Source organism: Dermacentor variabilis, chromosome 2, assembly GCF_050947875.1.
Source record: "Dermacentor variabilis isolate Ectoservices chromosome 2, ASM5094787v1, whole genome shotgun sequence".
In the NCBI taxonomy this organism is placed as follows: domain Eukaryota; kingdom Metazoa; phylum Arthropoda; class Arachnida; order Ixodida; family Ixodidae; genus Dermacentor; species Dermacentor variabilis.
The window spans coordinates 83,053,430-83,067,315 of record NC_134569.1 but is presented as its reverse complement, the minus strand read 5'-3'; the positions used below and the strand labels follow the sequence as shown (position 1 = coordinate 83,067,315).

Genomic DNA, 13,886 nt, shown 5'->3' with positions numbered 1-13,886 from the left:
AGCTGCAATGTGCCGGTGACGTTAGTTCGTTTTGTCACTTTTGGGTTGAAAGCGGGCAGATTAATTTTTATTTCAATAACAGATATATATTTCGGAAGCTATGTTCTTGTTTAGTCTGCCTAAACTGTGTGAAGATTTGGCAGGGCCACAATCTTTACGCAGATATTCTGTCTCTTTCTGCCACCCCCCCCCCCCCCTTTTTTTTCGATGAAGACAGTCGTCCAGCATACGAGCGTTTGTAGCGCATCATGCATGGTTGAGCGAAGCGCCACAATAGGGCGCCTCCATCGCCGCTGTTTATGCCTACGTCTACTGTAAACGGTGGTACATAGCAGTGCAGACGTATATTGTGGCAGTGTACTCCATCTCACAAATCGTTCGCAGCGCTGTGGAAGCTGCAAGACTCCTTAGCCAATAGGAAGGGCGAATGCTCTTCGATATGTGTTAATCCGCGCGGCGGCGTCTGTTGAGTGGCTGCTCAATTCGCGGAATGCGACGTGTATGCGCAACGGTCTGAAGATGTCACGTACCGCTGAGATGTATCGCGTGCCAAGTAGAAACAAAACTCTATAATCGCGCCATTAATGAGACAGGTGCGCCCGGAGCTGTATTCCGCTGCGCAAGGACGTTGCCTGCGTACGCCTCGTACCTTTGGCAGCGCTGCAAACGACTTGTGAAATGGTGTATCGATATTAACGACTTGGAGCATCAGCGCTCGCGGTGACGCATTGAGCGGGCCTAGCGTGGCACCACGATCTTATTTAAGTCGGCGAAGAAGGCACTTCGCACTGTTCTACGAGTTTCGCGAAAACTTATGTGCGCCGGCGTCTGCTGTTCTGCTACCAGTAAAGTGCGGCTGCGGGGCTGGAAAAGAAACTGCCCGCTATTTTTAGCTCAGCAGTACTTGCGCAGTCGTATATCACCAATGACGGCCACACGATAGAGAGAAAGTGTGGAACCTGAGCGACCTCCTCCGATGAAAGTAGCGAAAGAACCCTCAAACGCGTTGAACGTCGAAAGCTCTTATACATTAAAAAAAAAATGACAGGATTAATGGACAAGGGGATTTAGCGGTGAAAAAGCGATCTCAGCACTTCATATAACAAACTGAAAGAATGCTAACTCGTGAAAACGCGTGAGAGCATACCGTGGTTCCTCTGCCGGTATCGTGCTCATGAGACCGCCAAGTTTTTGCCAGTTTCTAACGTGACGTGCTAAGAACTTGTTTGAAATGTCGCAGATACAAAGTGAGTCAAACTTTTAGTCGAATTGTGGCTAAAATCTACAGCGCGTACTTTCCGGCGGAAGTACTCTTTCTATGAAAGACTCACCCTGGATGCGTCTAGCTGTTTCGAGATCAGTGCTGCATGTCACGAGAAAATGGAAGCAAACGTTGTTTTCAAACGTAAAACGTTGACTTTCCAGTGAAACGAGCGCTCCCGTGACGCATGTCAGCGAGCGAGATCAAGAAAGCCAATTAGCGACAGGCGGGCTCTATGCAGGCTGCTCTTTCTGATGGCATCAGTTCTCGGTTTCCAGCGCGTAATCGCCCCTCTGCTCTATGCCTTATTCGAATTGAGAGCAATGCCATGTTTGAAGTAAATAGATATTGAGATCAACTACATTGGCAGATTACGGGTCTGAAATCGCAAGCAAGCCATTTCTAGCGGGAGCGAGGGCTTGTAGGGCAGAAACAACGCAATTGCGGAAGCGGGCGCGACGCAAGCTTGAAATTTCTGTAGACATGTCTTTCAAATGCAGTTTGTTTGTAAGCTCAAAAATTGGAGCATGTACACTGCATTCTTATATAAGTGAAGGCTCAACATGGAAATGCATACGCATGAAAGGACTCATATAAAGGAAAATATACAGCAACATTTCCGCCGTCACAGTGACGTCAGCACGCCGTGGTTGGAACGCAACATTAGAAAAGCAGGAAGATTTACTTTCATTTTCTCCGACGACATCAACGATATGCAGCATTCTTTTCCTCCCTCCTGGAAAGGCTAAGAGAATTCAGAACCGGTCTTTGTTCATGCAACGTTTCCTTCAAAATATCGGTGCCTCCACAGCTGCAACTGTAGTGCCAACTCAACACTGTTGAACTTCTGAAGCGAGACAGCGACGACCCACCTTTTGCTTTAATGCCTGCTCACGAGCACACAGCAGGCCTATAGAACTGCATGAATTATGCTATATAGCTGGACAGGCAAGGGCCTTTTCAATGTAGTGCAGGATCCTGGAAGCGTTGGCTCTCTTTTTATTAGCTCAGACAGTTAGGAGAGCATTTCATCGACACTTGAAAAAAAGTGGGTGTCGGTGACACTCGACAGAAGGGCTGTGCCTTTTCCCGTGTCATGAAGCGTCTGTTTTCAGTAGCGCTTACTGCTCTTCTATCATCTGCTTTGTGCCCTTCTCCCTCCCTCCCTCCCTCCCTCCCTCCATCCCTCCTCTCTCTCACTCTCTTTCTATCTCTCTGTCAGATACACTATTTGTGCCACAACCGTTCTGTCCGTGTCGCTGAAAAGGAAGAGTATTGTCTTCCTACTTTCTGCTACAAATGTATCATTCGCAAAGGCTTTAAGTGCGTCAATTCGAGGAGTGTCAAAGTAAGCCTTGTATTCGACTTCACTTAAGCTTTCTCGCAATTCGTCAACTAACATATATATATATATATATATATATATATATATATATATATATATATATATATATATATATATACGCACTTTATTTGCACTCCGCAAAACGCTGAACTTGCCATGGTAACTACTCAGCAAAGTAAGCGTGTAAGCTTTCAAGGGTTTCTTTTACCGCAAATATTTCAATATGATTCCCCACCTCTCTCTCTCTCTCTCTCTCTCTCTCTCTCTCTCTCTCTCTCTTTCTGTGGAGGGGAGGGGGTTTGTAGGCCTGCTTCTGTACACGACTTTGCAGTCTGTCGCAAAAGTTTAAGGGTTATCGATGCTGGAGCAGCCCTCTTCTTGAACACTTTAATGTGCGACCGCTGGCTTCACCGAAACAGGGCTTTTGTCTTGCTCGGGTGGAGAGTGGCGATCCTTACACCTCCTTAACACACTGTAAGCGTTATGTTAAACTTGCCGCGGATGTCGTTCATTTCGCCATTCTGTTTCCGTCGCCGTCTTCGCAGACTCGTCCGTGACGTGACAGGTGTCAACGTCAACATGCGAGTCGGCATCCACACGGGGAGAGTCCACTGTGGCGTCCTCGGACTCAAGAAGTGGCAGTTCGATGTGTGGTCTAACGACGTCACGCTCGCAAACTACATGGAAGCGGGCGGAATCCCAGGGTGAGCAGACGCGCACGTACATACATTCATTCAACATAAAGTGATGCTGACAGCTACTTGCTTTTCCCATCTCAATTGCTTTTCGGTTAGAATTTCGCAACGTATCACGGAGACAGCAGTTAAGTGCGAAGGCAGGCTCGTTCTTCTCTTTGTCTATTGACGCGGCAATGGTGTTTGCGGCGTGGAGGTAAAGTACAACACGTAGAAATGAAGTAAGGCTCTTAATGCAATACAAAGTATCGCGAACAAAGGCGCTACTGCAAGAAAAATCCTCAGAAGCAAGTGTGTAGAGTGCGACGCAAAAATAAATAAATAAATAAATAAATAAACCCTGAACACGGCTTGACGAAGGCGGCACAGATAGACCTGTCATGTTCCTGTATTTTGATGCGACTTCTCTCTACGTTTCTTTATTTTATTTTATTATTATTATTGTGCAAACCGGATAGTGACGAGGACGTGAGCAAGTGAACCCATACCATAACTTTCTCTTTTTTGCCCTGGAAACGTGCGCAGTCGTGCGCGAATTTGGCGAGCAATCGCAGCCGTGGCGACACCTTTGCTTTCCGGCGTTGCTCATTCAGGATCTGTTGCGACCAACTCGGACATACCCGTTATTTCCACGAAATTGCAGTGCTCTCGCGGTGTCACGAAGCGTTTCCATGGGGCTACGAGAGGTGTGTCGAGCCGCCGTGAAATTTTATTTCGCCGGTCTGGGAGTCGTTCAGAAATTTATCTGCGAGTCCCAGTAGGCCGAGCGCAAATTATTGTCTAGATTTTGTGGTCGGTCCATAGTTTGTCTGTAAACAGCGTCGCACTATAGACGACCATAGTATCACCGATAGCCTATATAAAACAAGTAGACCTTTAGTCGATTACCGTTCGCGGCATTAGTATGAATTTAGTAAGGATGTACAAACAGCGAAATTTCCAAATGGAAACGCATAAGGCTGTTCGAGAAAAACGAAATTAAATATCCAATATCGAATATTTTCTCACTTCAATAGACATTTTTCATGCACTCCGTTCGGTAAAAAAGGAGGCTTTTTTTTTTTACATCATTTCACACGTGCATGTAATGCCGTTCGCAACTTGAATCCGGTCAACCGAGGAGCTTGTAAACAAGAAACAACTGTTTTCGGTTATTCGGAGCACCATGACAATGACAGTAATGTAACAGGGGAACACCACGTCATCCAATACATGTACAGTGTTGCGTTCGTTGAAGCGGAGAAGTCTTATTATTATATTTCCTTATTTAGATGTAGAAACATGGGAAAGTAGGCTACTTCAGAGCCGGTTATCCACAGATCCCAAATTGGTTACTCAAGCAACAATAAAAAAGGGGAAAAAATTCAGTGCCGTTCCACTCTGTGAAGGCGGATGACCAGCCAAGCTGTGTATGTGGGGCCCTTGATGGCTAACTGTCCATTGCCGTGCATAAAACGCCGTATGCACATAAATGGAAGACGAGGCGCGACTAGTCGTGGTCCTGGCAGGCAGCGCGCTTATCGGACCGTCATCACGGGAGAGCGGAAGGAAAGTAAAGGAGATGCGCAAGCGCTTGCAACGCCCACATAGAGAGGGCAGTGTGAACGTACACATGGCCGACGCGGGTCAAGGTGTAGTATCTGTTTTTATCAGCTTAATATATGATACGAGATGTATTTGGACCTAAAATATTAAACTGCTTCACCTCCGCCGTGGGTTGACCCGGTATTGCACTACCTTCGTGACCGGCTCACGTAGGGGAGAAATTCTCGATCTAAACGGCTCGATAGATGCGCGCAATTTTTTTCAGGACCTAGCCACATATAGGTTCGTTGTTAAAAGTAAATTAATATCAAGAAGCTTGATACACACACAGACACAAGCGCAACAACGAATGTCTCTACATGCACCAGCACCTAAAGCACTGCCCAGCAACTAGTGAAGGACGGTCACCCAATTACACAGGAGAGAAAGAGCCTACATAAGTCTCTTCATACATACATAAGGAGTACACGACTGAGAAATCAGATCGTTAAAGAAGGAAGCACAATGTGGAGAAGACAAATTAGCATCAGGGCATGACCACGGTCCCAGCACTTCTTTCACTGTAAGAGGATGTCTGTCAAGGATGTTGAAATGACCACGTAGGCGAACACCCTGTAGGTCATAGTGAAGGCATTCTTTGATAATAACCTCCACTGCACCGTCGTAGTTGTTGCAGTGACTACAGTGTGGGGACATTCGTCTTTTGATGCGACACATTAATTGTGAGGCGTGTAGGCTAAGTGCAGACGATGGAGGAGCGTGTCGAATGTGCGGTCAAGCTTTTGGTTCAGTGAATACAGCAGGAATGGGTCAACTGTTTACAGGAGTGAAAAACTTTGCACGTTAATCGAACCACGTGTTTTCGCAACGTTTGTTCCGCAGGGTAAAAAGAACGTTCTTGGCGTTTGATACATGTTGTACTTATACAGCTCCGCAGCCCTTCCTTAGCGTGAGGTTACTGATGGTTTTGGCACAGCCGGCTCCTTGCTGGACTATTTTCCCCCCTTTCGTTACTTAAATGAACAATAACAACAACAACAACAATTGGCATCGCAGGAGCGTGCACATCACCAAGGAAACGCTGCAGTTCCTGGGCGACGACTACGAAGTTGTTCCAGGCGAGGGCGGCCAGCGACACCCGTACCTGCGCGACCACAACATCGAGACGTACATCATCATTCCAAACGACAAGAAGCGCATGGCGCCCCCCGAGAACAACGCGTCGGCGGCGCTGCACGGGGTCGCCAAGGAGATACGCATCATGGGGCATGCGAACGCCAGGCGACACGTCAACATGAGGTAAGTGCAAGCACCCGCGTTCGGCGTAGTTGTGTATAGCACAAACAGCGCTCGCTGTCTTCTTTGCTTCTTTCATTCTGCATTCACATTCACTTCAACTTGTAGAGCGCACAGTTTTGCAAAAATCCGCTAGGCGCATAAAATTTCATGAAAGCAAAAAAGAATGCGCCGTTGGTCTAGGTTCGATCCCCGGACCAGGAGGAGGAGGAGGAGGAATAAACTTTATTTGTGCACAGCAGATTTGAGACCTAGGCCTCTGTATGAGTGTACGAGGACAAGCCCAAACCATATGTTGTAGGTCCGCCCTTTCTTCACAGAATCTACATCTATCCGTGTAAAGGTCCGGGTAGTAGCGGTGGTAGGCCACCGGGTTCGGATATGTATCTGTTTGTAAGAGGCGCCACGCCGTCGCTTGCCGTCTTGCCCGGACCAGGGCGATTTTTTTTTCAACTGCGACGTCTTCTGAGAAACCCGTATAAGTTTCCTTTGTAGGAAAGCGGCTATCGTCGGGCGGGGGACAATTCTTTCCTTTTAACTTGTAAACCAGTGCAACAAAAGCAAGGTGCTAAAGAAAAAAAAAAGGAACGACGTACAGAACTGTTCGTCGTTGCAATACAATTCAACTAACAACAGCACAGAAACCTGTTACACATTCGCTTCCCTCGGGTAGAATTGCAAACCGGCCGTACGTCAGGAAGCCATCCGTATTGACAACATTTTCTCATCTCTTAGCTATCCCTGTTTCTTTGCAAAACTCTGACCTGACCTTGATTTCTTCGTAAGCACCATGTTTTAGACCGTTAGCATATGAGTGATTATTTGTCTTATAGTGAGGTTCACTGCAGACAACTAACGTACCACGGTCACCTGACGACGTTGGCGATCACTGATACAAAACATTAGGCCGCGACATATCTGTAGGTTCAAATCCTGATGTGCAGCCATAGGTGATCGTAATCCCAACCGTGGGTTCCGTATATACCGAAAGGCAATGCAAGAAACGGTTCGTGACGCTATCCTAGAACTTACGAACCAGCTTCCCATGACATCACAGATTCTGCGCAATGGCTGCTTCAGGCTAAACGCCGATAATTGAAAAATATAAGATCATACGAAAATTAGTAGAATTTTCAACAGGATATGTGCGAAATACTGGAAGTAGGCTTTCCCGCACTATTAGATTGCCTTGCACAAGATGGCCGACCGGTATGCCGAGGGTAGGCTCGCAAACAGCGATTTGGTGGTGAAAAACGTTTATTTTGCTCTATTTACATATGGAGTTAGCGGTTCTTCAGATGACTTCTTCCATCTTGATTTGCAGGGTTGGTGCCCCTAGTCCAGGGCCCCACTGAGGGTAGCTGCCGTGCGAGCACGCCTTACTAGCCCTTGGTGGACTTTCAGGCGATGATGTGAGGAAGAAAGGGTTGCGACGATAGGCGGCGCTGGCTCGGGCGCTCATGTTTTAATGCCACCTTCCGAAAGGCGTCCGTCATTATATGTGGGGAAGTGCACTTGCAGAATTTCGCATATCCCCTACTGTGAGAACTGTACGAAATTCCGGTAGAACCTTTCTCAAGATGACTGTCGGCGTTAATGCGATTAGCATTTGAGCAGCGTAGCGAAACACCGTTATTGCTGAAGATACCTTTATTTACAATGTGTAGTGAGGGAAGAAGGCTGAGAATGCCTGTCAAGAGAATTTATTTCAACATAGGGGCTATAGCTTACAAGAGACCGATTACAATAAGTGAACAGTACGAACAAAAGAATCGCCACAACACGAACATATTTAATAACAGAAAGGACAAAAAAGAACGAGTATGTCGCATTGTCACGCACGAAAACACTGCACTTAAGCACATGGATGAAATTGAAGTCATCAAACGCAGTTCTAACTATTCACGCACCACATTCCTTAAAATTGGCAAAGAACTCAGCGGCTGAAAGCAGATGTATATAAAAAGCCTGATATACCGATTGTATAGTGACGAAGCGGTCTTAAGTGCAGCTATCCGCTCCGCACAGTCAGGAATTTCATTAACCAGTCGTGTAGTAGTCGTTCCTCACCATCAACAAACAACTGGTCCTGTAGGGAACTCCATATTTGAATTCTAATTCGTTTGAAGATACATTGCTCATTGTGGCTCACAGTTCCACGACATGCCACAGCGTCTACACCTTCGGACGCTGCAAAGAACGCCTCACTAAACGCAGCCTCCCAGCCAGTTGTGTCCCGCTGGCACTGTAAAATTGAGGTTCGGCATATCTGACTTTCAAGTAATTACGGACGATTGCATTGGAGTCTTTTTCAGGCGTGAAATCTTAATTTTTAATTTCAGCTGGAAGAGCGCGCGTTCTCCCTTTTATTAGTAGGGCACGTAACTTCATACAATTTTTTGTGGGCGAGAGCGGTATTTCTGGGATTATACAGCAGACAGCATCAGCACGCCAAAGTTGGCAGTATAGGCTAAGAATGCTAATAGCATTATTATAATATTTCTGACTGGAAAAGGACCGCGATTAGTGGCGTGGAAAAGGCAGAAGTGTCCATGACATTGCGCGAAGACGAAATTAATTCTACGACTTCGCTTCCAGAAAAATTTAGAAAAGAATATTCCTGCATTCAATTTTGACATTCGTTAGTATATCACTCTCTTTTTATAGTGCAGCTCTTAGACGCCCGTTCCTGCAGCGAGCGTCGGTGTCGTACCTCGTAGTCAAGCGAACGGGCATAGCGAAGGATGAAAGCGAATGCAGAGTGCAGTGGGAGATGAAAGACGGTGGTAGCGAAGAAAGAGCGAGGAAGAACGCGGAGGAGGAGCGTGCAGCGGACCCATGGGGTGGAAATCGGAGGAGGAGGGTATATGCCGAAAGCGTGAGAAGAAAAGCGCAGTGCCGCGCAAGACGGCCTGTGCGGCGACGATGGCTACGAGATTGCGCCCGGGTAGCGCGCATCGTCTGTGTGGAAACAAAGCGCTGCGTGAGCGGAGGTCTGTCTGCGGCGGCTGTTGTGAATCGCGCCCACGCGTCACACGCGCGCTGCCTCTCGCGATCGGCCGGTAAGCGAGGCAGTCGCGCCACACTTCGTTCCGTTTGCAACGTGCCGCATGAGACAAATTATCCACGCCAGCCACTATATCGCGAAACGAAAACATGTAAAGAGCTGCGCGCTCAAATTTCACATTAGGGAGTACCACAGTCGTCAGCTGATTTCTCGTTGCAGAAACAGTGAAAGTTCCACAAGCGCACTATATATGGCTATTTTTTTGTTTACGTTTAAGTATACGTGGCATACATAAGAATCGACCAAATGCTCCGAATGATTGCTGGATCTTTTTCTTTCTTTATAGGGAACACAGGGCCTATATTCATAGAATATACTTTGTATGCAAGAGTAGTCCGTAACAAAAGGAATCGTGGTAGCGATCACACCAAAACCAGCGACAGATGGACGTTGTGAGCGAAAGGCCCCAGGATTAATACACTGCTTTATTTATTCTTTTTTACTTAAAACAGCATATTGTATCCATCCAAAAAAAGAAGGACTCTTTATTTGCAATTCTTACTAAGGGAGCTGGACGGATGCACTCCGTCTTGAATTGATGCCAAGGTCACAGGAGCGCGAAGGAAGCCGACTGAAATCGCTGCAGCTCTAACAAGCAGGACTGTTCAGTCAGCGATTTTACTGCCGGGAGCTCAAGGTATGCACGTGACATATATTGACGTATGTAAGATGGAGCCGTAAGTGCACGACAAGCTATGAGAGGCGCAGGTTGAAAAACATCTGCTTCCGCTGCTACTTACCAAACATAGCCTCGTAAAATCGAAAGCGCACGGTAAAGCTATATAAGCCCGAGGATGGGACGAACAAGGGAAAGCAGGCAGAAGGTGCGCGCCCTGTTCCCTCTGCGTTTGCGTCGTTTCAAACCCTATTCGGCATGTTTACATATTCCGGCGCGTTCCCCGTTTCCGAGTAGGAAAAAACAGGCGGCCCGATAGTATTTGCTCGAAAGCCCCCTATAAGTCAACTTCCACGGATGGCGCACGAATTCCGAGATATATGTACGATCCCTATTTTGCTCTCCCGTCATTTCAGTTTTACGTGCACGGTGGCAAATTCTCATAACTGCGCGCCATCCTTCGCGCGTGTGCGCCCCCCTTGTTTTTTCAGGGCTCTCTCTTCTCCGGCATCGCCCGCCGCGCGCCGACACAACAAATCACCCGCATAACAAGCGTCGTGGCTTATCGAAGCTGCTGCTGCGCCGCCTCCTCTTCTATTTGTTTTGAAATTCTCGCCACGAAGGCAACAGCAATTTATGCAGGAAGCTTCCTCGCCGCGTGCAACGGTCGCTCCCACCACAGCGACTTTTATATGGTATACGTTATTTGCTGGCAGTAGCGGCAGCCGGCCAAGATATTAAAAAATAATAAAGGAGAGAGAGAGAGAGAAAAGAGGATTGCGTTGGGAGAATAGCCCGGACCAAGCCTTGGTATATGGGCACGCTTGGGCAATGCTGCTGCGTTCAGGAGGGACGGCGAGGATGACGCGCGTGTATGCGCGCGGGATGAAGCTGCGTTGCATTATTCATGATCGCATCATCGTCCCCGCAGGACCAAGGGCTACTCGGGCGGCGAGAAGAAGAAGAACTCGCAGGAGGAAGTGAACGACTACCTGTCGCACGCTATCGACGCCCACAGCATCGAGCAGCTCCGCGCCGAGCATTGCAAGAAACTTACGCTGACTTTCCACAAGGCCGACGTCGAGGAGAAGGTGCGTTGCCTTACGTCCTTTTGGTTGGTGCGGTTGCAGCTGCGGGCTATGCCGAGCTCGTGTGCGTGACGATGTACTTACGGCGCGCTCGGCTTTCGTGCCGTCTAATCCCTTATTTTTGGATTTGGGAACGTGCCTGCTTGCGCACGTGCATAACAGCCGCACGCTGCAAGAAATTGAAATAGTAAATATTCCTCCCAACACCCCCCTCCCCTCCCACCGCGGTCAGCGCTCGATGGAGGCAAGCGTGTTAACCGTGAAGCTAATCGCCTGTATTGTTTTGGAATTCTACCGGCGCATGCCTCCACGCAGTCCAGCAGCGAACATGAATACGGCCACCGCAATCTTTACGATGATGTAAAATATGTGGCATTAAAACATTTTTTTCATGATCTGGTGTGTTAGACATATACTTGTAACTGAAGGTGTCGAAACACACACAATTGCGTGGAACATTAATGTACAAAAACAAGCGCCAAACTAATAATTTCATGAGAATTATTTCTAAAAGGGGTCGTTCAAGGACAAACCTTTCAGGTATAGCAAAAGCGAAACATATGAACTTGGAAATGCCAATTGAGTGTCTGCTTCAAACTATAAACAAGAGAGACGTGTCAACCTTATGCGGCACGCTGAAAAAAATGCTTAGTTATTTCCTGCTTTTCTTGATACGGTTGGCCAAGTGCAAGAAATTCATTTCCTTGCAGAAGTCTTCCTTGCCAATCTGGAGCTTGACAGTTCCAGGTTACCGAGTGTCATTTTTTCCACTTGAAAAGAACGTCCCTAAACCTCTTTTTGAAGACTCTAATGCAGTGATTACTTTGGCGCTTATTATTTGTATTCTCCAATGCCCACGCGAATGTTTTGCACTACCTTCCGTTAAAATTATGTAAGGGGATAAATTATGTAGGGTGGCTTGCTCCGTTATTGGTGACGGGTTTTCGAAATTTATGGATCGAGAACAAGTCAAGGCACGATGGAAGAAGTGCAAAGAGCCAGCCTGGAAATGGGTATAATTGTCAAGACATAAATACTGGTGCGGAAACGCGTGCGCGCGCGCGCGCGCACGCACGCACGCACGCACGCACGCACGCATGCATGCACGCACACCCACATGTGCAGGTGCTGCTTCTTTTGGCATTCCAGCATGCGTTTATTTTGCGGGTTACAGATGAATATTTTATTTAAAGGGAACAGGCACGCACGCACGCACGCACGCCCCCCCCCCTCCCCCTCCCGTTTATTGACGCCACGTGACCACATCCACTTTATATCCATCCGCCTGACGAAAAACATGAGCCGATCCCGGAGATGGTGCAGTCTGAAATATGTGGGCTGGTCCCCAAGGTTGTGAAGTCTAATGCTAGGAGGGCACTGCTGCCAACTTCTTTTCGAACATGTCGCTAAACTCAGACAAGAAAGTCGCTAAATTATCTCAAAGTCTTGCTCCAAGGTTGCCAAATTTGTCGCCAGAACTGTGAAGTGAGTGTTACATAGTGTATGTGTTTCCGGAACGTTGTAATATAGGCTAACGTGGCGTAATGCATATGTCGAAACGCTTCACGTTCGTCTAGGAATTGCACTGTAAAAAAATTTTCCTGGATTACAGACAAATCGTCTGGTAAAATTATTTCACCCCTAAACGGAAGAGCTGGGAAAACGGTTACTCTCTGATAAGGAAAGTCTTTTAGATCACGTAGCAATCGCAGTGTGCAATACTGCCTTCTTCCGTAATTTACAAAGCATACCGACAAAACAGGCCTGCTTCGGCAGTTCGTGAATGCGACGAATACGCATTCACGTAAGAGATTGTACAAGGAAAGTACACTACATAGCGCGTATGAGGAACGAATGGCAGCCGGCAATTTAAGGCATATACCAAGGATCAACCCTACAAGCATATATAGCCATGCTTGAGTAGTATTGACTGGCCCTGCGAGCCAGCGCGCTTTTTTTTTTCTTCAGAAAGTAAGACTAATTGGATTGCGGATATGAATTATGTCTGCCTACAGCTACGTTGGTGGGGAGTTGCACAAAATTGTTAATTGAAATTAGTTTTAAAAAATAAAACGAAAATAATTTCGCTCGCAGTGTTCGCAGATATTCTGCGCATGCCATTCATGCCGTTTCGAAACGGACTTAGATTCCAGTTGCAATTATACTGAGGGAACGTTCTTGTTATGGAAACAAACTTCCTTCCGTTTAGATAATAATGGAAGAGGCATTTGTAGAACGCACGACGGGGAAGAAAATCGTGATTTTACCCATGTTACACCCGCATACTCTGTAACGGTACGATTATAACGGTACGTAGTTATTCGCAGCACCCTGGAGATGACAGTAATGAAACGAGGGAACAACGTGCTCACGAGATGGACATACAGTGTTGTGTTCTTTGAAGGAGAGAATTGTGATGATGGCAGTAGCACACATTATTGCGATTGGCCAAATAATAAGACTAGCCGAATGATAAATCAAGAAAACAATATTTTTCTTAGACAACATAAAAACCGAACCATTTTCTCTGAATGACTAGGAAATATTGAGCATAAGTTATCTCCCCCATTGCGTACCAGCAGGAATTGATGCACAGCAACAGCAGCTCGCCTGCTGCAGAATCATTCGGAACTCTTCTCACTTCCTCCATTCCCTCGCCTTCGAGACTCAAAACATCGTCATCGTAATCATCAGCCTATATTGACGATGGTGACGACGATGGTTTAAGACTATAATAAGGTGTTGTTATCCATGAGATCCTAAAGACACGAACGTTCAAGAATTTAGAATAGTGAATTCTCGAACACAATACGAACGAATAGTCTGCTATTCGATTCATATTCCGAATTCCGAACAATCGGTAACACCACAAGAGATAGGCACTTCGAACACCACTCGGCATACGTCATTAGAAATGTGTTCAGTATACAATTGATCCCTGCCAATTTTCTTACGTCTACATTAAGGAGCGGC

At 46.8% G+C, this 13,886-nt stretch overlaps 1 protein-coding gene across 6 annotated transcripts in view; it reads left to right on the top strand.

Annotated features, from left to right (window-relative positions):
* The window catches only part of LOC142572185 (adenylate cyclase type 5-like), a 308,272-nt gene that overhangs the window by 257,730 nt on the left and 36,656 nt on the right, over positions 1 to 13,886 (top strand). For all 6 annotated transcript variants that reach the window (XM_075681117.1, XM_075681118.1, XM_075681116.1 and 3 more), the window contains 3 exons: positions 3,152 to 3,310; positions 5,903 to 6,145; positions 10,757 to 10,916. In XM_075681117.1, the coding sequence (XP_075537232.1) occupies positions 3,152 to 3,310; positions 5,903 to 6,145; positions 10,757 to 10,916 (562 nt within the window). The remainder of the gene's footprint in view (positions 1 to 3,151; positions 3,311 to 5,902; positions 6,146 to 10,756; positions 10,917 to 13,886) is intronic.